This window comes from Pristis pectinata, chromosome 5, assembly GCF_009764475.1.
Source record: "Pristis pectinata isolate sPriPec2 chromosome 5, sPriPec2.1.pri, whole genome shotgun sequence".
NCBI lineage: Eukaryota > Metazoa > Chordata > Chondrichthyes > Rhinopristiformes > Pristidae > Pristis > Pristis pectinata.
The window spans coordinates 34,222,496-34,243,413 of NC_067409.1; the positions used below are offsets into that span (position 1 = coordinate 34,222,496).

General features: G+C 38.5%; 1 protein-coding gene across 3 annotated transcripts in view; it reads left to right on the plus strand.

The window, feature by feature from the left end:
* nsun6 (NOP2/Sun RNA methyltransferase 6) overlaps nucleotides 1–20,918 on the plus strand; it is a 30,383-nt gene that overhangs the window by 5,722 nt on the left and 3,743 nt on the right. For all 3 annotated transcript variants that reach the window (XM_052016281.1, XM_052016280.1, XM_052016282.1), the window contains 10 exons: nucleotides 3,040–3,153; nucleotides 3,593–3,748; nucleotides 8,752–8,840; nucleotides 9,648–9,757; nucleotides 10,860–11,013; nucleotides 14,569–14,650; nucleotides 15,158–15,277; nucleotides 17,791–17,935; nucleotides 18,459–18,607; nucleotides 20,333–20,458. In XM_052016281.1, coding sequence (XP_051872241.1) covers nucleotides 3,076–3,153; nucleotides 3,593–3,748; nucleotides 8,752–8,840; nucleotides 9,648–9,757; nucleotides 10,860–11,013; nucleotides 14,569–14,650; nucleotides 15,158–15,277; nucleotides 17,791–17,935; nucleotides 18,459–18,607; nucleotides 20,333–20,458 — 1,209 coding nt within the window. In that variant the 5' untranslated portion in view covers nucleotides 3,040–3,075. The remainder of the gene's footprint in view (nucleotides 1–3,039; nucleotides 3,154–3,592; nucleotides 3,749–8,751; nucleotides 8,841–9,647; nucleotides 9,758–10,859; nucleotides 11,014–14,568; nucleotides 14,651–15,157; nucleotides 15,278–17,790; nucleotides 17,936–18,458; nucleotides 18,608–20,332; nucleotides 20,459–20,918) is intronic.

The following is a 20,918-nucleotide window of genomic DNA, read 5'->3' on the forward strand; positions in this document are numbered from 1 at the left end:
TGGTTCCCTGGTGTTACTGGGAATCCTTTGTCCTTATCTATGAGGACAGAACCAATTTATTTGTGTGATGGCTCTGTTGTTTATTTATTCCCTATTATAAATTCACATTTTCTGTCTGTAAGGGAGCTATATTTGTCTTCACTTTTTTCATATAACTGCAGAAGCTTTTACAGTCTGTTTCAATGTTCTTTATAAACTTACTCTCATGCTTTAAGTTAAGGCATTGGTTTCAATTTTCCAAAATTCCCTAGATTTGGGTAAGATTGGAAATCTAATTCTATTATTCAAAAAAATGAGACAAATTCAGAAACTACAAGCCAATCAACTTAACATCTGTCATAGAGAAAATATTGGAGATTGTTACTGAAAGTTCAAGGTAGTGAAACAAAGTCGACATGCTTTTTGAAAGGGAAATCATGCTTGTTTATGTTCTTTGAAGAATGCTGTGTATAATGGGGAAACTGACAGATGTACTATGCTTGGATTTCCAGAAGTGGTAGTAGCAGTAACACTAACATCAAAGTGAGCATAAGCGATAGCAACTTGCAAATGCTTTATTATTATTAATGAACAATTGAAATATTTAGTGTTAGTATTGTGCATATGTGGAAAAATAGATTAGGAATAATTTTTTTTAGGATTTTATGAAAATGAGATAACTGTTGTTAAATCAGGCTTGAAGGTCTCCAGTAGAAAATTCACTGGTATATCCCCTTTGGTACATGCATTTGGGATCCATTTGAATAGGATAACCAACTGAGTATCTCGTTAACCAATCATGTTGACAACTCAGATTCTGAACCAAGAAATGTTAGCTGAATATTCTGTTTGCAATTTGGGTAAATCAAACAAAATAATGAAATTTGGGATTAAGATAAATAATCTAAAAATTCTTTCCTGTGTTGCAATAGTGACTGCAGTTTAAAAAGTACTTAATTAACTGTAGTGTTTTCAGATGTGAAGGATACCAGTTGAATGTAAATATTTTTTCTCTTCAATTTACCAAAATGAATTAAAGTCAGAAACTCTAAATGCAAAATAATAAAATTTACACATACCAAATGGAGGGGCATTGGACTTTGAGGAGTACTTGAATCCTTGGGAGGAGTCCTCAAGATGCACTGAGTTGAATAAGATTGGTAGGGTAACAGGGAATGAAATTTTGTACACATCTAAAGCACCATCTGAACTTGGAGCTCAGCATGTCCGGTCAATGGTGGTACAACATGGTAATTCAAAACATTGAATTTCTTAGCTGGAGTGGTAAAACAACAGTCTTAAGAAACATTAAGCATTCTGATCAAAATATTTCTTGATGCTGTATGTGGTTTTGGTCAGTACAATGAGAAAGAGACACATCAGGTCTTGATACAATGTGGAGGAAAGTCATGAGGCTAAACTAATGTGTCAAAAGACCAAAATTAAAGGAAATCTTGGAGCAGCTTATAGAAAGACACAGCACAATTGGAGGTCTCTTTGCTCATTGGGTTGATACCTCCCCTCCCCCCCACCCCAAGGAGCAATCTATTTGTTCCACTCTCCTATTTCCCTGTCAAATCTTTGTCAAATCCCCTTTATTTTTGCATTAACTTACACAAAAAGGCACCAATTTAAGACTGAGATGAGGAAGAGTTTCTTCTCTCAGAAGGTTGAGTCTTTGGAACTCCTTGCCACAGAGCTCTTAGGGCAGAGTCTTTGGAGATATTTAAAGTTGAGAGAATTTTAATCAATGGCAAAGGGGAAAGGCAGCAAAGTGGACTTGAGGAAAGTTGGGTCAGCCATGATCCTATTGTATTGTGGAGCAGGCTTGAGGGGCTGAATGGCCTATGTCTGTTCTGACCTTTAATAGTATTGCAGGTAACTTACACAAGCCAATTAACCTACCGGCATATCTTTAAGATGTGGGAAGAAAGGGAAGCACCCAGAGAAATCCCATGAGGTCACAGAGAAAACGTGCAAACTCTACACAGGCATCGCCAGAGGTCAGGATCACACCCACGTCCCTGGAGCAGTGAGGTAACAGTACTAACTGTTGCACTGCGGTGCTGCCTAGATGGTACACCCCTGCTGCCACTGCATGCTGGTGGTGGAGGGAATTAATTTGTAGGGTGATAGATAAGGTACAAATCCAGCAGGTTACTTTGTGTCAAGCTTCTTGAGTGTTGTTGGAACTACATTCATCCAGGATATGGAGAATGTTCCAACACACTCTGGCCCCTGCTCATGTAGCTGTGTTATTTACGTAGATGGTCAAGTGAAATTTCTGGTCTAGTGACCCCCAAGCAGTTGATGGTGGGAGACTTGGTGAATGGTAATATTCTTGAATATCAAGGTGGGTAGTTAAACCTGTTGTTGGAGGTGGTTATTGCCTGGCACTTTTATGATGCAAATATTACTTGCCACTTATTAGCCCATGCCTTAATTTTGCCTGAGCCAGAAATAGCCTTTGTCATGCCTGAATTTGGTGCCTGGATAATCCCAAGTATCTGACTGGTTTAATTGTTTCCCTTCTTCAATCTGATGCCCTCTTCCTAACAGAAAATTCATCTGCTAAATGTTGCTATGTTTTGTTTTGGCTTCAAATTCCACTGTACAGTTTTAACTGTCAGCTGTCCAGATCAACATGAACACAATCTCTTCGATGTTTTTCTTCCACACCACCTTACCCCAACTAACTTTACCTTCCATCATCAAACTTAGCTGCCACACAGTACAAGATATTTAGCAATCAGACCTTCCCTTCCCTTTCCAAGCAGTGATTCTTGATCTAATCTTTGCATTCAGTAGCACAAGTTTCATCAAGAGTCCATCCTTTAATGTGGAAAAAATATATACTTCAGAACAGTACTGAACTCCTTCCTATGATTGTGGTTTCATTGAAATGTATATTTTTCATCATCCCACTCCTATTAACCTATGGCCCATAATTTAGGGCAAGATACCTGGCATTAACTTGGGGATTGACATTTGTGCAGCAAAATAGACCTTGAGTTTGTTACAGATTTTGTGTAGCTCTGACCTCTGTTATTTTCTTTTCAGTGAATTTCAGGTTGTGAGATCAATGAATAAGCAGAAATGTTGTCAATGTTCCCCAAAATTTCTCTCAAACCTGAGGTGGAAGTATACCTCCGAAGTGTTTTCAAGAATAAAGAGGTAATAATTTATTGAAGCTAAAACCTATTCTATTTTAAACTAATTAATGGTTCTTGGATTCATTGACACAAACCACTTTGTAAAAAGTTATACAGAAGAAATTTAAAAAGCACCTAGCAATACAAAATGCAGTGAGAGTATCCAGAATCACTTTTATTAAATAATTTTTAACGTTAATTTTATCCCTGGATTTGTATAATTATTGGAGAACACATTTAAAATAAAATGTTGTTTAATTTTTCTAGCTTGCTTAATTTCTATCAGTTTACTATCTTTCCCCAAGGATTAAGCTTCTTGAAAATAGTGGGAATGTTTTAAAGATATTTATAATCCCATGGCTATTAAGTTTTGAAGTTGTTTATTTCATGCACTCAAAAGCCATGACTTTACTGCAGTGTTTATTTCTTTTCAAAGGGCTTCTATTTGTTTTTGTTTTCAGCTTTTGACTAGTTTGAGTTCTGAGGAGTGGGATGTCAAATTTGAAGCTCTTTTAAGCCGTTTGTCGCATCCTCCAGCTTTCACAAGCGTCAGAGTCAACACTTGCTTGGTTTCGATTGAACATGTTAAAAAGCTGTTGACTGAAGAGATTCAGAAGGTTTGATTCAGTTCAATTTGTTCACATTTTGAAGATGTTAAGTTCCAATGTGAATTTTTTTTTCCTCCCCCCACCCCCCAATAACTGCCAATGTTTGCTTCCATGCAGAGTCCTGAAGTGCTAGTCAGTGGTTTGGCACTGGTTTTGAAAAAGTGGTTTGATTCTTGAATCTTCATGAAATCCAGCAGGGGGAGTGGAAAGTTGTAGAAGTTCCTCACAAACTTAAAGTGGAAGTACACACATGTGCATGCACACCTGACTGTAAGGGACTAGGATAAATAGTCGTTAATTTAAACAGAATATGCTGGATAAGCACAACAGGTCAGGCACCATCTATAGAAAGAGAAACCGTTAATGTGTCAGGTTGACAGCTCTTTGTCAAAACAAGTAAAGATAAAAAATCCAGTTGGTTTTAAATTGCATGGAACACATGGGAGGGTGGATTGAACGAAGGCAATATCTCTGAGGTGAGGCTAGAATTGTGTGGGAATAAGCTATAAAAGAGGTCAGAGAGTTAATGGGAACACAAGAGATTCTCCAGATGCTGGAATCTGGAGCAACACACACAAAATGCTGGAGGAACTCAGCAGGTCAGGCAGCATCTATGGAGAGAAGTAAGCAGTTGATGTTTTGGGTTGAGATCCTTCATCAGGACAAGAAAGGAAGAAGGCAGAAGCCAGAATAAAAAGGGGAGAGGAGCATATGCAGGCAGGTGATAAGTGAGTTGAGGGGGAAGGGGGGAGAAGTAAGAAGCTGTGCAGTGATAGGTAGAAGAGGCAAAGGGCTGAAGAAGGAGGAATCTGGTAGGTAAGGGCAGTGAACCATGGAATAAAGGGAAGGAGGTGGGGAATAGGTGGCCATGAGGGTGGGGGAAAGGGATGGGCAGGTCATGAAGGCAGGGGAAGGGGTAAGAGAAGGGGGGAGGGGGCCTCAAGAATGAAGGAAGACAAGGGGGGGAGGGAGGGAAAAAAAGGGAGAAGATGGTGGGGGGGTCACTGGAAGTTAGAGAGAGCAATGTTGAGGCTGTCAGGTTGGAGACTACCAAGGTAGAATATGAGGTGTTGTTCCTCCAAACTGTGTCTGGCCTCAATGTGGCAGTAGAGGAGGCCATGGATAGACATATCGGTATGGGAGAGGGATGTGGAACTGAAGTGGATGGTCACCGGGAGATCCTTGCTTTTGTGGTGAACAGAGCGAAGGTGCTCTACGAAGTGATCACCAAATCTGTGTCGGGTCTCACTGATGTAGAGGAGGCCACACCAGGAGCACCAGATGCAATAAATGACACCCTCGGATTCACAGGGGAAGCGCTGCCTCACCTGGAAGAACTGTCTAGGGACCTGAATGGTGATTGTTTATTTCTCTCCATAGGTGCTCCCTGACCTGCTGAGTTCCTCCAGCACTTTTTGTGTGTGTTGATAGGGTTAATGGGGGAAGTTAGAAAGAGAGAATCTGAACAAAGACATAGAAGTTATGAAATGAGGGCAGTTAGAGAATGAGAACACAAAAAAAACCTAATAATTGCAAAATGCAGAGCTGTGGGACATCTGAGCAGGTCCATCTGTGCAAGCAGAGAAAACTGAGGCAATATCACTGATGGGCTGGCCAGTTCAGATACAGACAGAAGGCAAGTTCCTGAAGTTGTAGAATTCAGTAGAGTCCAAAAGACTGCAATGTGCTGGATGGAAGATGAGGTGCTTTTCCTCAAGCTTGCTTTGGACCTTGTTAAAATAGTACTGGAGGCTACAAATAGGTGGGAATGGAAGTCCACAGATGCTGACTGACCTACTGAAAGTTTCCAGCATTTTCTGTTTATATTTTGGATTTCCAGCATCTGTAACATTTAATTTTCATAATTAATTTAGATTGCTTTTAAATGTTTGAAATTTTTAAAGTATTTTTTAAATTTTTCAATAGTTACTGAATGATTCTCAGTTTCAGAGACACGTTGAATCCTTAATAGCTTATTTGGACCAAATTTGTAAATACTGTGGCTGCAAAAGCAGTCAGATGCTGCTTATATGGTAGTGACTAACTCATCCAATTTTCCAAAGTTTTTCCAACATCCACAAACTGCAAGATGTGTCAGGTGAGTGATGGAATACTCTCCACTTGCCTGGATAGGTGCAGCTCCAAAAGCACTCAGGAAATTTGACAGAATACAGGACAAAACACCTCACTTGATTGGCACCCCATCCACCACTCCAAGCATTTACTTCCTCCATTGTGGGTGCATTAGGGCTACATTGGGTTTCATCCACAAAATGCACTGCAGCTACTTTGCCAATCCTGCTTCATCAAGCCCTCAATCTCCACCACCCAGAAGGACAAGAGCTGATGGCAAATACAAAGAACGTCACCTGTATATAAGATTATGAGAGGCATAGATAAGGTAGATAGTCTTTTTCCCAGGAAATGTCAAATGCTTAGAGGGCATAGGTTTAAGGTGAGAGGGGGAAAGTTTACAGCAGAAGCACGAGGAAGTTTTTTTTGCACAGAGATTGGTAGGTACCTTGAATGTCCTGCAGGGGAGGTGGTAGAAACAGATACAATAGAAATGTTTAAGAGGCATATAGACAGACATGTGAGCAGGCAGGGAATAGAAGGATATGAACTATGTGCAAGCAGATGGGATTAGTTAGATTGGCATCAAGTTGGTACAGACATGATGGACTGAAGAGTCTGTTCCTGTGCTGTGCTGTTTTATGTTCAGGTTCGCCTCCAGGTCGCACAATATCCTGATTGCTGATATTGCTGTTACTTCATTGCCACTCAATCTAAATTCTGGAATTCTCTATTTAAAAGCTCGGTGGGGTATCTTTTTTAGAAAACCTGCAGTGATTCAAGAAGGTGACTCTCTGCCACTACCACCGCAAGCATAATTAGGGTTGGATGACAATATCTGGCCTACCTGTGAGACTCCACATTCCATTAAAGAATTTAAAAAAAACATTTCGGCAGAAGGAGTGGTGTGCTTGTGAGCTTGTACTTTGCTTGGTAGTAAGCAGGTCACCACTGACCGCCAATTCCAAGCCATTGCGTGGTCCAGACCAAGTCTATATTTAATTAATTTACTTAGAAGATGCCAGAAGATTGTTTTAAAAGCAGCTGAATTATAAAATTTGCAGGTGATAATTCTGTTTATTGAAGTACTGCTAAAATTTTGCTTTGTTTAAAATGGTACAAAGAAAATTTTGCGGGAAGTAATTAAACTCAGAACTGTTCTTAAAAACTGTGAGAGTGCACAACATTTCAAAATCTTTTAGTAAACGGGGTTACTATTAATAAATGTCAGCAGTAAATTCTACTGGTTTTACCATAGAGTAGTGAGCCACTGGCATTATTATTGCCAGAAGATTGGTTAATACATGTCTAGTTACCCAAACAGGTTTCAGCCCAGTTGCATGCATTTTAATTATTTTTGAGCTCCAGAGGAAAGTGAAATCTCATTGCTGCAATAAATCTTGTTAGCAGTGTCAGACATTGAGAAATTACTCACCAGTGTTTTAGAAAATCTGTAGTGATTGAAAATTACTATTATTTGTATGCTACAATGGAATAGATTGTCAGCTGGTACATTCTTATAATTGTTACTAATTTACTGCTTCTGATTGAATGTGGATAATATTGTAAAACTGCAATCAAAATCTAACACAATTGCACGACATACATAGCAGTGCAAATAGAGAAAGCATTTGCTTTTGTTTTACATGAGAGTTGGGCATTGCACTGTTTTGTCCTTTTTCATTTGCTGATGTTTCCTCAAATGAGTTGCAAAACCATGTTACATCGGTTGCAAGCTTTAGATATACTAAAGAGTAGGTTGAAAATGTTAATTTTCGGCATGCATCCAGAATATCAGTCGATCGAAAATCTTGAAATTTCCCTGGAAATGCATTGAACCCACACTTTATTCTGTTTTATGGAGCTTTTTTTTAAAGGGAAGGGATACATGGATGAAAACAAATGTTAATTGTCTCTCTAAAATGCAAAATTATACCATGAAATGATATCTGAGACTTGATATTTCAAGTTTCTGCTGTTTATTCATTGGAATAATAAAGTCCGTAAAAATAAATGTTACATTTGATGCACTTGCATGCAAGAAATCTTTGCGATGTGAATATTTTAGTTCAAGGCAGGATTTTGGAACATTAAAATGCAAGGGGGTCATCATGAAGATAATGGAATCACAGTGCAGTAGAAAACTATTCTCCTCGTCGTAGTAAGAGCTGTGAAAGATTTAGTTAATTACTTTCCCTCTTTTTTTTCCCCCCTAGTTGCCCTGCCATGTATTTTTATAAAATAAATGTAAAACTTCTCCCATGGGAGAGACTGGAAAGAGACAACAGGATAGAAAAGAAGATAAATCATGGTGTCTAAATCAGTTTAGTTAATTTTTTTCATATTTGCTTGTTAAAAATCACAAATTGTTTAATCTTTTATTTAAGTCTTCAGAGCATAATGCAATGGTGTATTCAACCAGAACATTCTTAAGGATTTTTGTATTGTGGTTGAGGAAATACAATTTCTATTTTGAAAATTGCATTGTTTTGAAATGTTCCTTTTTTTTAAGAACATTGTCATGGTGGTATACTGGGATAACAAGTTAATTGAATAGTGACAGGAAGCCCATAGTCATGCTTGTGGCCTGAACAGTGGTTTTCCACAGAGCAGTTACCCATTTTACAATTGATCTTTCCAATGTGGTGGGGACCATGTTGTGAGTGCTGAATACAGCGATGGTGTAGTTGAGCATATGGGGAAAATCAAAAGGGGTTGGTGGAATTGGGTTCCTGACAGTCAGCGCAGACTTGTTGGGCAGAAGGGTCTGTTTCTGTGCAAACATTCTGGGATTCTTTTGAAGAGCAAAATAAATTAGTAGGCAGTGGTGTTCTGTATGTTCTTTACTGTGTTATATGTATTTTGAAAATTAAAAATATTTGTTGGATTTTGGTGCTTGGCAATAAGTGTTACAGCCTTTTGAAATACCTATTTTGCAGGAATTTAAAGGATGGCCTGTGGATGATATTCCAATATTAGAGCATCCAAAGCTTCCAGATGTTATTTTAATTCCTAATATTGGTCCCAGGTGTGTAAATATGATTACTTATAGAATGGTAGTTGGTATCCAAGATCTATTAGCATTTCTCTGTTACTCGCTTAATTTTGTTCACTCATCCTTGTTCTTTAACCCCTTATTGACTTCCAGATAAGTAATGTCTCACCTTCAAAATACTTGAAATCTCTCCATGACTTCTTCCTTTCCTACCTCCGTATTCACATCAGGACTTAAAACCCTCTGGAAATATTGTTAATCCTCTACTTCTGACCTCTTGATCACTCCTAATTCTTTCTACATCTTTGCCATTGGTAATTGTGCTATCAAGGCTTAAAAATCTTCCTAAACTTCTGACTCATTGCTTTTAAAATCCTCATCTTCTGCTTCACCTTGTCTCTTTCACCCCCTTCCTACCTCATCTTTCACTTGCTTTCTTCCACATCCTTTCCCCATGTCAGTTTCTCCATCTCCCATCATAACCAATCATCCCAAAAAATTCAACCTCAAATGGGACCAATCCTAATATTTGTATAAGAATGGAAGTGAAGGAACTTTAACAGATGTGCATTAGCGCAGGGGATCTGAGGAAGACTTTTTTCACTTGGAGGGTAGTTGCAATCTGGATTGCAATACCTGAGAAGGAAGTGGAGGTAGGTGGCTTCACAGCATTTAAGAGTCATCTGAATGAGCACGTGAATTGTCAAGAACAGTAGGCTATGGACCAAATAACTGGGATTAATATTGACAGGTAATTGATGGTCAATGTAGACATGGTAGGTCAGTGGGCCTTTCTGTGCTGACTGTCACTGTGAACATTATTTGAGAACTGTTTTTCAGGGAAAATCTGCAAAGACATTCCTTTGAAGTGATTGTGGGAGCTCAGTGTGGGAATGCTGTACTTCGAGGAGCACATGTTTTTATTCCTGGCATTCTTTCAGCTCCTAAGTGTGAGTTGCTTTATTTCTCATTTTAATTCTGCATGCTAGAATGTAGCTGGAATGTTGAAATTTGAAATCGACCTAATCTGGTAATGGTGCTTATTCTGGCAGAAGGAGGCATTCAATGGAGATTAAGTACCACCGGGCAACTTGTGCAGTCTGAAGGCAATTAAACTAATTTCAATGATACCTCAGGCATTCTGAGTGAGATTGGGTAGTATTTACTGGCTTTAGGTGTTTTCCCTATAATCTTGCTGGACTGTCTTACTCAATATTATGTCCTGAACTCTATTTACCTATTTGTTTATCAGTGATTTCTAGAAATAGTTATTGATGTTATAAAATATTAAATTGTAGTATGACACATTGTTAGTCTGCATCACTCATTTCGGTCAACACGATCTAAAGTAAAGCCCAGGTTATTGCCCCAACCTTCTTGCATGTTTAAAATTTTTGCAACTTTGATCATGATGTACAATTTCTAATCAATTGTTATCACTAATTGGAATTGTAAGGCAAAATAATATTCCATAAAGCATCATATCCAATCGATTTGTTTCTGCCATGTTGTACTATGCTTTGCAACATGAGCAAGCTTCTAAAATGAATAATTCAATATATCAAATTTTGGATGAGTGTTGTCTTTTCCCCCCTTCTTCCCCTCAATTTCCTACTCTTTTCTTTCGAGTCAGATATTCCCCATGTCCTTAAATGCTTAAGTGAATCCACTGGGTTTTCTCTTTGCCTGTATTTCCAAAAACCAAAGGTATTTTCAGTGGCTTATTAATATTGCTAACATAATGTGATTGGGAAAACTAGGGGTTCTGATGTTGTGATAGAGTGGGGGGGGATGTCAGAATATCTATTCCTGTCCTCCAATAATTAATAAAGAATAAGTTCTGTCCACAAACAATATAACTTTAGATTAATATCATGAATTTCTGTATGATATGCTCATTTCTTGATAATTTGAGAAATATTCTTTAATTGTGTTTTTCCATCTCCCAACTAAAGTCTAATATTTGAACCTTGGGTCTCAACTGTATTTTCCATTTATTTGACCAGAAAGTAGATATAGATTATAAAATTAATATTCTTTTTTGTATTTCAGTAATGAAAGCTGGTGATACTGTTTCAGTGTATTCAGATGTTCATGGAAAATGCAAAAGGGGTGCAAAGGAATATCAGGGAGCAAAAGTATTTGTAGGGAATGGAATTGCTGAATTGAGCCGCAGTGAAATATTTTGCTCAAACTGTACTTTAAGGTAAATATTTTGCAGTTTTATATGGTGTTACCTTATTCAATACAAAAAGAAATCAGTTTTAAGCAAAGGTTACACTATCTATTTTGATGCTTACTAATTATAGCAAGTACTACAGTCCTTGAATGTTCAAATTTTTGACTGTCCTGAGCTATTAGCAAGATCTGATAACCTTATTTCATTACAAAAGGATATTTAAACTTAATACGATGGAATTATTAATCTTATTAAAGCATTTAGTCACAAATTGCATCAATGAAATTACAAGTTAACTTGAGCATGTTAATAGTGTTTGCCTTTAACAAATTCTAAAATCTCCTATTTAAATTAGTAGTGTGGTTTATGTCAGAATATCCTGCTTCACTTTGGAATATTCATGTTCCCCAGATTGTAGTGTTGAACCAATCCATACACCCAACTTCTGCAAGCTGGTTTGGCATATTTTCCTACACTTCCATCCATGTGTTTATGCAGAGCCAAAGCTATAGCTCTGCAGTGCTATCATGAACTGATCCTTTTGTACTGTTTGTTTCATTGATCCAAAGAGTAAGAAATTTCTCAATCATATTTAGATAAGCAATTCGTGTTAACAATGAGTGAGAAATTGTCATTTTCACACGGCCTCTAACTTGATCACTTTTTTTGATGGTATACACAGTCAATTCATTTGTATTGTATTAGCTAGCACTTGAAACAGTATTATTGTCTCCTTGTCATTTATCAAGGATTTGGATTTTCTAGGCCACAGTAATAGACATGGACTCTCCTGGCCACATTAAGCTTAAATGATATTTGCACAAGTATGGAAGCTGAAAGCTAATTGCCTGGGATTTTGTCACTAAGTCAATGACCATTCTACTAGGTATATGTGAAACAGGATATTACATGAGTCGAAACATTGGTCACACTATATACAGTGCAACCTTGATATAATGCAGGTGTTGGGACACAACTATAACACTGATGTTAAAAGCTGCCCATGCTATGTGAAACTAACCTTTACCTAACTTAGAGCTGCACAGTGGCACAACTAGTAATGCTGCTGCCTCAGTTCCAGCGATTCAGGTTTGAACCTGATCTCTGGCACATTCTCCCTGTGACCAAGTGGGATTCTCCCAAGCCCTCCGGTTTTCTCTCACATCCCAAAGAATTGTGGCTTGGTACGTTAATTGGCCGCTGTAAATCCCTCCCTAGAGTGTGCGTAAGCGCTAGAATCTGGTGGGAGTTGATGGGAATGTGGGAAGAATAAAAAGGGATGAGCGTAAATAGGTACTTGACAATCAGTACGCACTTGGTGGGCTGAAGGGCCTGTTTCCATTGCTGGATGACTCTGACTTGGGAAACCCTCTTCCAATATCTGCTCTGTTGCTTTTCCACAACATGACTTCATGTCGTAATGCCCGCAGCTCTCTATGACTCAAGAATAACTGGGGCACAGCCAAGGGTAGGGAATACGCTAAGAACATTGGAACCACAAAATCCCATGAAACTATATCTAGCAGGAGACCTACAAACACGTCAGTTCTCCCCAGGAGATGAGTCCCGGGCACACAAGCTCTCCCCATTGGATGGGACCGGGGATACTGGTTCATTAGGGTTTGTGTCCCACAGACACCAATTGTCGTGACTCGACAATTGCCTGTGTTACAATCCATTTGACGCAGCACTGCTCAATGATTTAACCCATTAATTCTTTTCTGTAAATCTAATACAATCTAATAATGTTAATAAGGCTAGAGAACACAAGAACATGGCAGGCATGGTAGTGTAGCGGTTAGCGTAACGCTATTACAGTGCCAGCGACCCAGGTTCACTTTCGGCGCTGTCTGTAAGGAGTCTGTATGTTTTCCCCTTGTCTGCGTGGGTTTCCTCCGTGTGCTCTGGTTTCCTCCCACATTCCAAAGACGTACAGGTTAGGAAATTGTGGGCATGCTATGTTGGCGCCAGAAGCATGGCGACACTTGCAAGCTGCCCCCAGCTGCTACGCAAAAGACACATTTCACTGTGTGTTTCCATGTACATGTGACTAATAAAGAAATCTTAATCTTAATGTGACCATACACAGTGGGCAGTGGACTGTCCCCTCTATGTAGCAATGAAATGAGACATATCCATCTTGGGGGATGTGATAAATTCTGCAGTCTATCCAAAAGTGAAAAATAATGAGGCAAGTTATAATGAGGTTGCATTATATATGAATCTGTGTGATTGGAAACCATGTAGTTGAGGATCCAACTGCAATCAAAGCTGGAATTTTGTGACATAAAATGAGATTACAAGTGAAAATGTACCAGTAGAATCATCAACCCTGACACCAGTGCTATGCTAAAATTGCCCTCATTTTCCGTGTGCTGGAATTGCCCGCATTTACTCCATGGAAGTTGCAGTTTCTAGTGCTGGCTTGGCCCTGCCACCTCTGTTGCCAGCTGCCTTTGCACATCATCTGTTACTAAATGTTTGTGAACTCGTCATGGAAAGTAATGGGAGAGCTTAAACTTCCACAGGCTTCCGAGCTCTCAGGCCAGGAAGTCTGACTCATGAGCCTGCTCCAGGCTAAGCCTTGCATGAGTACCATTCAAATGAATGGGAGAAGTCGGCTGCTTAGAGAAAGGTAAGTAGAGCGTTTTTGTTAAATAATTACAAGGAGAGATGGGACAAACTTGGACTGTTTACTCTGGAGGCTGAGAGGTGACCTGCTAGAAGTATATGAAATTATGAGAGGTACAGACAGTGTAGAGAGTTTTTTTCCAGGGTGGAATTGCCAAATACTGGAGTTTATCTCTTTAAGGTGAGAGGGGAAAGTTTAAAGGAGATTTACGAAGTAAGTTTTTTTTTAGACAGAGTAGTAGGTGTCTGGAATGCACTGCCAGGGGAAGTGGTGGAAGCAGATACGATAGCAGTGTTTAAGAGGCATTTGAGCAGGCAGGGAATGGAAGGATGTAGACCATGTGCAGGCAGATGGAATTAGTTTAAATTGGCATCTTGGTTGGCACAGACATCGTGGGCTGAAGGGCCTGTTCCTTGCTTTGCTATTCTATGTTTAAAAGTTTTAAATTGTTTTAAAGTGCTTTTTTTTTTGAATTAAAAAAATACTTTTGCTACTGACTGTGAACGATTGTGAATGTCAAGAATGTTCATAAATGTTCAATGATAGTGAGAGCTTTGATGACTGAAGAGCCTGGGGCAAGGACTCACGAAATGCCAAAGCCGTTATGTGAGTGCTGCTGCTTGTGCTGAGGCAAGTGAAGAGCTGGGAGGCAGGCTTCTAGTGGAAGACTGCACCCAAGACCGTAAGGATTAAGTAGTTCATCATCAATTGTACAGTTGTATAACTTGTGCTAAGTTGATCACAGAATGTAGAGTGCATTTAAAACAAAATATAGAATCTGTGAAGCTAAATCTTTATTTGATGGTCCATTATTGCTGATGTATTGACATCTGTGGATCTAATGTCACTAAAGTCCTTAAAGGCTATAAATATTAGAAGATCTGTATACATGCATATTTAGTTATACGTCTGTATGTTTTAGATTATATTTATTATTTATTCATTTTCAGGGGTGTGGGAGTCAGAATGACTGAACCTGTCTATGTCACCCCATCGTTTGATAACCTAATGAACAGCTTTCTGTTTTTACAAGTAAGTCCATACTCTAATAGATTTTGGAAAAAAAATACATGCATCTTTTCCTCTGCATTTTCTGTATAGTTATTACAGGTCTTTCATTCTTGTAATATTCCATTCCATATTTGCATTCTAGTATTGAAGTCTACTTCTGGTTTGCTAGCAACTGTGTTTGTACTGCATCTATTCATAAAGACTTAACAGAGTTTTCTCACAGAGGTATTGGTTTTATACAAAAGGACTTTTACCTTTTCTAAAGAATTTTTGGAGATTAAGTTGTTGATTGTGCTGTGACTGACACCTTCCTTCACTTTACTGATGATTGACAGCATATACCCAGAGTGGAGTTGACTTATAACAATGATTTCAAAAGTGCTGAGTGCACTCAAGTGGTGTGAAAAATACTTTTCAATTCTTTTCTAATATCAATAGTGTACTGCTTTGTTAGAGTTTGGAGATCCCTAATTTAAAGTACTATGGAAATATTAAGTTATATCAGTGTGACATTTTCTTAATATTCAGAACTTGCCATCAGTGGTAGTGAGCCACGTGTTGGATCCTAAACCTGGAGAGCGAATCTTAGATATGTGTGCTGGTCCTGGTGGAAAAACTACTCACATTGCAGCATTAATGAACGATAAGGTAAGACCAGAACGAAATAAACATTTGGCCTAGTAGAATACAATTAATTCTTTTGGAAAAATAATTTATGCAATTTTAGTTTTGGCCCTCAATTAAAGTCTAACACTTATTGTAATTGTTTATTTCAAAACTTACCTTTTGTGGAATCATCAGCAAAGGCAGGCAACATTAGTAAAGTGTTCAGTAGTTAAATCAGATTTGGCAGTTGGCACCCAGATATGCCATACCCACATGAATTTATAGCCTATGGGTCAACAGGGTGAGATGGGCAATAAGAAATGACATATTGGAGGTTGAAGAGTTAGCTGGTGATGATTACTGCATTTGGGCAAGGCTGCTGTCTATAACAGAAATCAGGTTTGGTGATTGGAAAGGAGTTGCCAGTGGTGAGCAGCTGTACAGTCAGAACCGGAATGGTCCTCTTCATGATACGATACATGTACAATATATCATGATGAATTTTCACTGATTTTTTGTTTTAGTTACTTTCTCTTTAAAATTGTGATTATATTTTACTAGATTGTATGTTGTTTAGTTTAGTTTTGTCTATACTATAATGCTGCTGTTAATATTACTAAGAGAGATACCAATATCCTTCATTTGCTTTGTGAGGAGTCAACTGGTGAAGCATGGCCATCACCTCATGGCTCAGGCTGACTACAGCGCTCAGAACTGATACTTTCATGCCCCATTAGTTTGTGTACAAATTAAGCGTATGGACAATGATCTGGCAAATACAGTACAGTATGGTAAACTCTGATCCCTATGACACCCCACTAGTTACAATTTGTCAACCTGAAAATCATCTCCTTCTGTCAGTTAACTAATCAGGGGAGGTGGTAAAAGCAGATACAATAGCAATATTTAAAAGGCATTTAGATGGGCACATGAACAGGCAGGGAATGGAGGGACAAAGACCATGTGCAAATGGGATTAATTAGATTGGCATCATAGTCATCACACAGATATGGTGGGCCCAAGGGCCTGTTCCTGTGTTGTACTGTATAAATGTGAGGTATACCTAGCCTAGTTGTACTATCAGGCCTCCTGTAAAATTGGGATAGAATTGCTTGCGATGTATTAAGATTTTTATATTGTTGATTATGAACCATTTCTTGGGGATGGTTAAAGGAAAACCCCATCAGGGGTTGTGCCTTTACATCTTCAGCTGTAATGATTTTACATCAGTAGTGGTTTGGTTTTGGATATTTATTTGAGATATTTAGCAAATTTTTGCCTATTAAAGTTTGTATCCACTTTGAGTGGAGTGCAACTTTGGTTCCCTCTAATGGTGTTGTGCTGCATTGTTTTGGTTTTTTATATATAAAAGGAACCAACCTTAAAAAATATTGCCTTTATCTTGAAAGGCACTGGTAAAGACATGTGAAACTCTTGGTGTGCAGTGAGCTAACCACTGCAAAATTAATAGGACAAGGGCCAAAGCAGTTCATGGAGAAGGATGTGGGGGAGGGAATGAAAGGGGCTGGTGATCAGTAGGGATATTAGTAGTAGGAAAGGGTTAGGGATCAATGGGATGGGGTTGTTGAGGGTCACTAGTCAGAAGGATTTGGGGATGGGATAGGGTGGGCAGCAGAAGATGGACAGTGAATGAATCGTTAGTCCTGTGGGGTAAGCAGATTGGTAGAAGTGGAGTGGGCATTACTACAATTAGGAAACGTCACAAGAGTAAGTATAATACTTAAGGAAATCTGTGCATTCTCAGCATTTGATTCCATTGAGAGCAAGTCCCTTTCAAATAACACTGAAACAGGCCCCACAGGCAATCTAGAACCTGCTTCTGCATGTATGGCTCATGATTGGAAAATGCTGGGTATTGCAAGTATGTTGGATGCTTCTTCATGTGTCTGGGCTCTTCCATGGGTCAGCACTTATGAAGCAGGGAGGATATGAAAAGAAACTCACAGACTCCATGCCACCTGTTGTAGGTCCCTGATTTTTCTCCATTATGATTCATTATTCGTTGAAATGAAATTGAATAATGGATAATATGGCACTATATGTTCCATTCTCTTGGCGTGTGTTAATGTATTTGTCAATATAAGGAAAAACATACCTTCACAAGTTAAACTCTTCTGCAACATGGGACTATAGTTAGGTTATCTACCAAAATTATACATACATTTTGGAATTATTTGCTGTAACTTAGTGTTATCGCTTCCAACAACTTTAGATTTTTCCAAAGTTAAGTATTACCTCTCCACATTAGACTGTGACTTGCCAGGTAGATGTGGAAATTGCAAAGTATTTTCTCCAGCTACACTTTTCAAGTCTTGTGCTGATTTTCAATTAATACTTTGACCAGTAGAAGAAATATAAAATTAACTGTCAATATTGGAAACCGGAAACTCAATTTTGACTGTTATACCTGAAACACTAATTGAAGCTCTTCATATGGGTGCTGTATCAACTGCCTTTTGGTTTTATCCTTGACAATAGTAGATATAATACAGAAAAATATTATTTCACTAAGTTTGGAACAAATTTTTCAACAGGGTGAAGTGATAGCAATTGATAAGATTGCAAATAAAGTAAAGAAGATAAAACAGAATGCTGAGAACTTACAATTGAAGTGTATACAAGTGTTTTGTTATGATGGAACTAAAGCCCTTGCAAAAGAAGGGATTTGGAATGAGCAAGGTATGAAATAAAGTAATCATTGAGTAGTGTTGGAAAATGCTGAAATCATGATTTATATATAAAGCTGTTTCATTCTCCAGAATACCTTTTCCAAGCTCAGGATGTGATGAGTATTATTTAAAATTTAGAGAACTTCTAAGAATGTGGCCAGTACTTAGTTGTTAATTTCAATAAATCAGCTAATTCATAATTATTGTCCTACCTAAAATGTACAGTATGAAAAAGGAATATGTAAGATGTGATAGTTTTAAAAAAATAAGTATCCCCTTTTCTGTCTTGATTATGTTACAAGACGGCTTAAAATAATGAGGTATCTTAGAGTAGAAGTGACTTTGAAAGCTGTTACCAACTGAAATTCATTTTGGAAAGTTTAAAAGAAAATGCGGGTGCTGAAAATCTGAAATAAATATTCATTTCTTGTGTTTTCTTCCGAGCATCTAAATTTAACTAATTTGTTTTATTAAATGTTTAAGAATTTAATTAATATTTCTATTAAACAGTTAATCATTTCTACTTATTGCAGAGGGGCCTCCATTCCCACCAGAAACTTTTGATCGGGTACTTCTGGATGCCCCTTGCAGTGGGTTAGGTCAGAGACCCAATATGGCCTGTGATTGGAGCTTAAAGGAAATCACTTCTTACCAGCCATTGCAGCGAAAGTTATTTAGAGTGGTATGTGCTCTCCCATTATTGAACTTGATAAGTGTCCTCATAGTATATAATAAGCATTTAATTTTGCATGTTTCATGTAACTGCTAAAATTCACTAGGCAACTCACTCAAATAACAATGAGTCGGAAGGAGATAAAGAGCTTAGTCACATGGTGTCATGACAACAACCTTTCCCTCAATGTCAGCAAAACAGAAGAGCTGGTCATTGACTTTAGGAAAGGGAGTGGTGGACATAGACCTGTCTACATCACTGGTGCTGGAGTTGAGAGCTTCAAGTTCGTAGGAGTGAACATCACCAATAGCCTGTCCTGGTCCAACCACGTAGATGCCATGGCCAAGAAGGTTCACCAGTGCCTCTACTTCCTCAGGAGGCTAAATAAATTTGACATGTCCCCTTTGACACTCACCGACTTTTATCAATGCACCATTGAAAGCATCCTATCTGGATGCGTCACGGCTTGATATGGCAACTGCTCTGCCCAGGACCACAAGAAACTGCAGAGAGTTGTGGACACAGCTCAGCACATCACGGAAACTAGTCTCCCCTTTGTGGACTCTGTCTATACTTTTCGCTGCCTCTGTAAAGCAGCCAGCATAATCATAGACCCCCACCCACCCCAGACATTATCTCTCCTCTCCTCTGCTCTCCCATCAGGCAGAAGATTCAAAAGCATGAAAGCACGTGCCACCAGCCTCAAGGTCAGCTTCTATCCCACTGTTATAAGACTATTGAACGGTTCCCTAGTATGATAAAATGGACTCTTGACCTCACAATCTACCTCGTTATGACCTTGCACCTTATTGTCTACCTGCACTGCAATTTCTCTGTAGCTGTGACACTTTATTCTGCATTCTGTATTGTTTAACCTTGTACTACCTCAATGCACTGTGTAATGAATTGATCTGTATGAACAGTATACAAGTTTTTCACTGTACCTCAGTACAAGTGACAATAATAAACCAATTCCAATTTATATATTTTACTGCAAAAATGTAAATCCATTTTCTTTTACATATTGCCGCTTAGTCCTGGATTTTATTGAAAGATCCTTTGTTTTGAAATATCCACTAGTAAGTGATTAGTAAATATGATTTTATTAAACTAGAAGTTCATTTATCCTCTAAACTATGATGAGTTCAAGCGGGACCTTTTCCCTAGCTCAGTATTTACCATAAAAGTTACTGATCTTCCAGTTCTGACCTGAATGGTTAGGATTTCATGGTGTCAGCTGGGGCTCGGTGAAAACCATTCACAAGTCCAAGTTAGAAGATTGGTTCAAATCCCACTTCAGAGCCTGAAGCAAAACAAAATGAGGCTGACACTCTAATGCAGTCTTGGAGGAGTTCTGCAGTCATCTGACTCTTTTGGAAGAGTCATTTGACAGTGTAGTTTTCCTTGGTGCCCTGACCAATATTTGTTCCTCAACATCATTTTATTAAAAAAAAGGTTCTTTTCACTTTGCTGTTCAGAGGAGCTCCCTGTGCACAAACCAGCTGCTGTAATTTCTGCATTACGACATTGAGTACACTTCAAAAGTACTTCATTGGCTTCGGTGAGCTTTTGGATATTGTGAGAGATATTATTCAAGTGCAAGTCTTCCACAGATACTGTCTTGAACTGTTATACATTTCCATCAGTTCCTGTTTTTGTTACAATTCCAACACTGGGATTATTTTGTTTTTAGTATATATTTGGCTTTGTTTACTAATTGAAGTATTTTCTTAGGCAGTCGAATTACTAAAGCCTGGAGGCATTTTGGTCTATAGCACCTGTACAATAACATTGGCGGAAAATGAAGAACAAGTTGCCTGGGCACTCAGCACTTTTCCTTGCTTACAGTTGCATCAACAGGTATTATTCACAGTATTTAGATAACTTGTTTAATGCAGCTAAAAAAATAAGTTTATAGGCTGATCACTTTGTCAGAGGATGGAGAGAGAAGTTAGTATTGTCTGCTGACATTTGCTCCTCCTGCCAATTTGGAAACATTGTACCAAAGGACAAACTGTTAAAATCTTAATCTTCATCTTCTATCCAATCATGGACGTACTCAATGGTGCCATGCATGATGTAAATCTACTGAACTTTAGTTTCTCAATTTCATTTATTTTATTCATGAGTTTTCACTCCACAACCCAGACCACTAACCATTAAGAGCATTCCACGATCCCATAGTTTTTTTTAGTCATGACTTTCCTCAAGACATCCAAGGCTTATTTTGCACTAGCCTGGCAGCAGTTACTCTGTACCTACCAGCACAACATTTGTTTTTATCTGAAGATAGGCAAGTCGATGTGGGTGGCCATTTGCC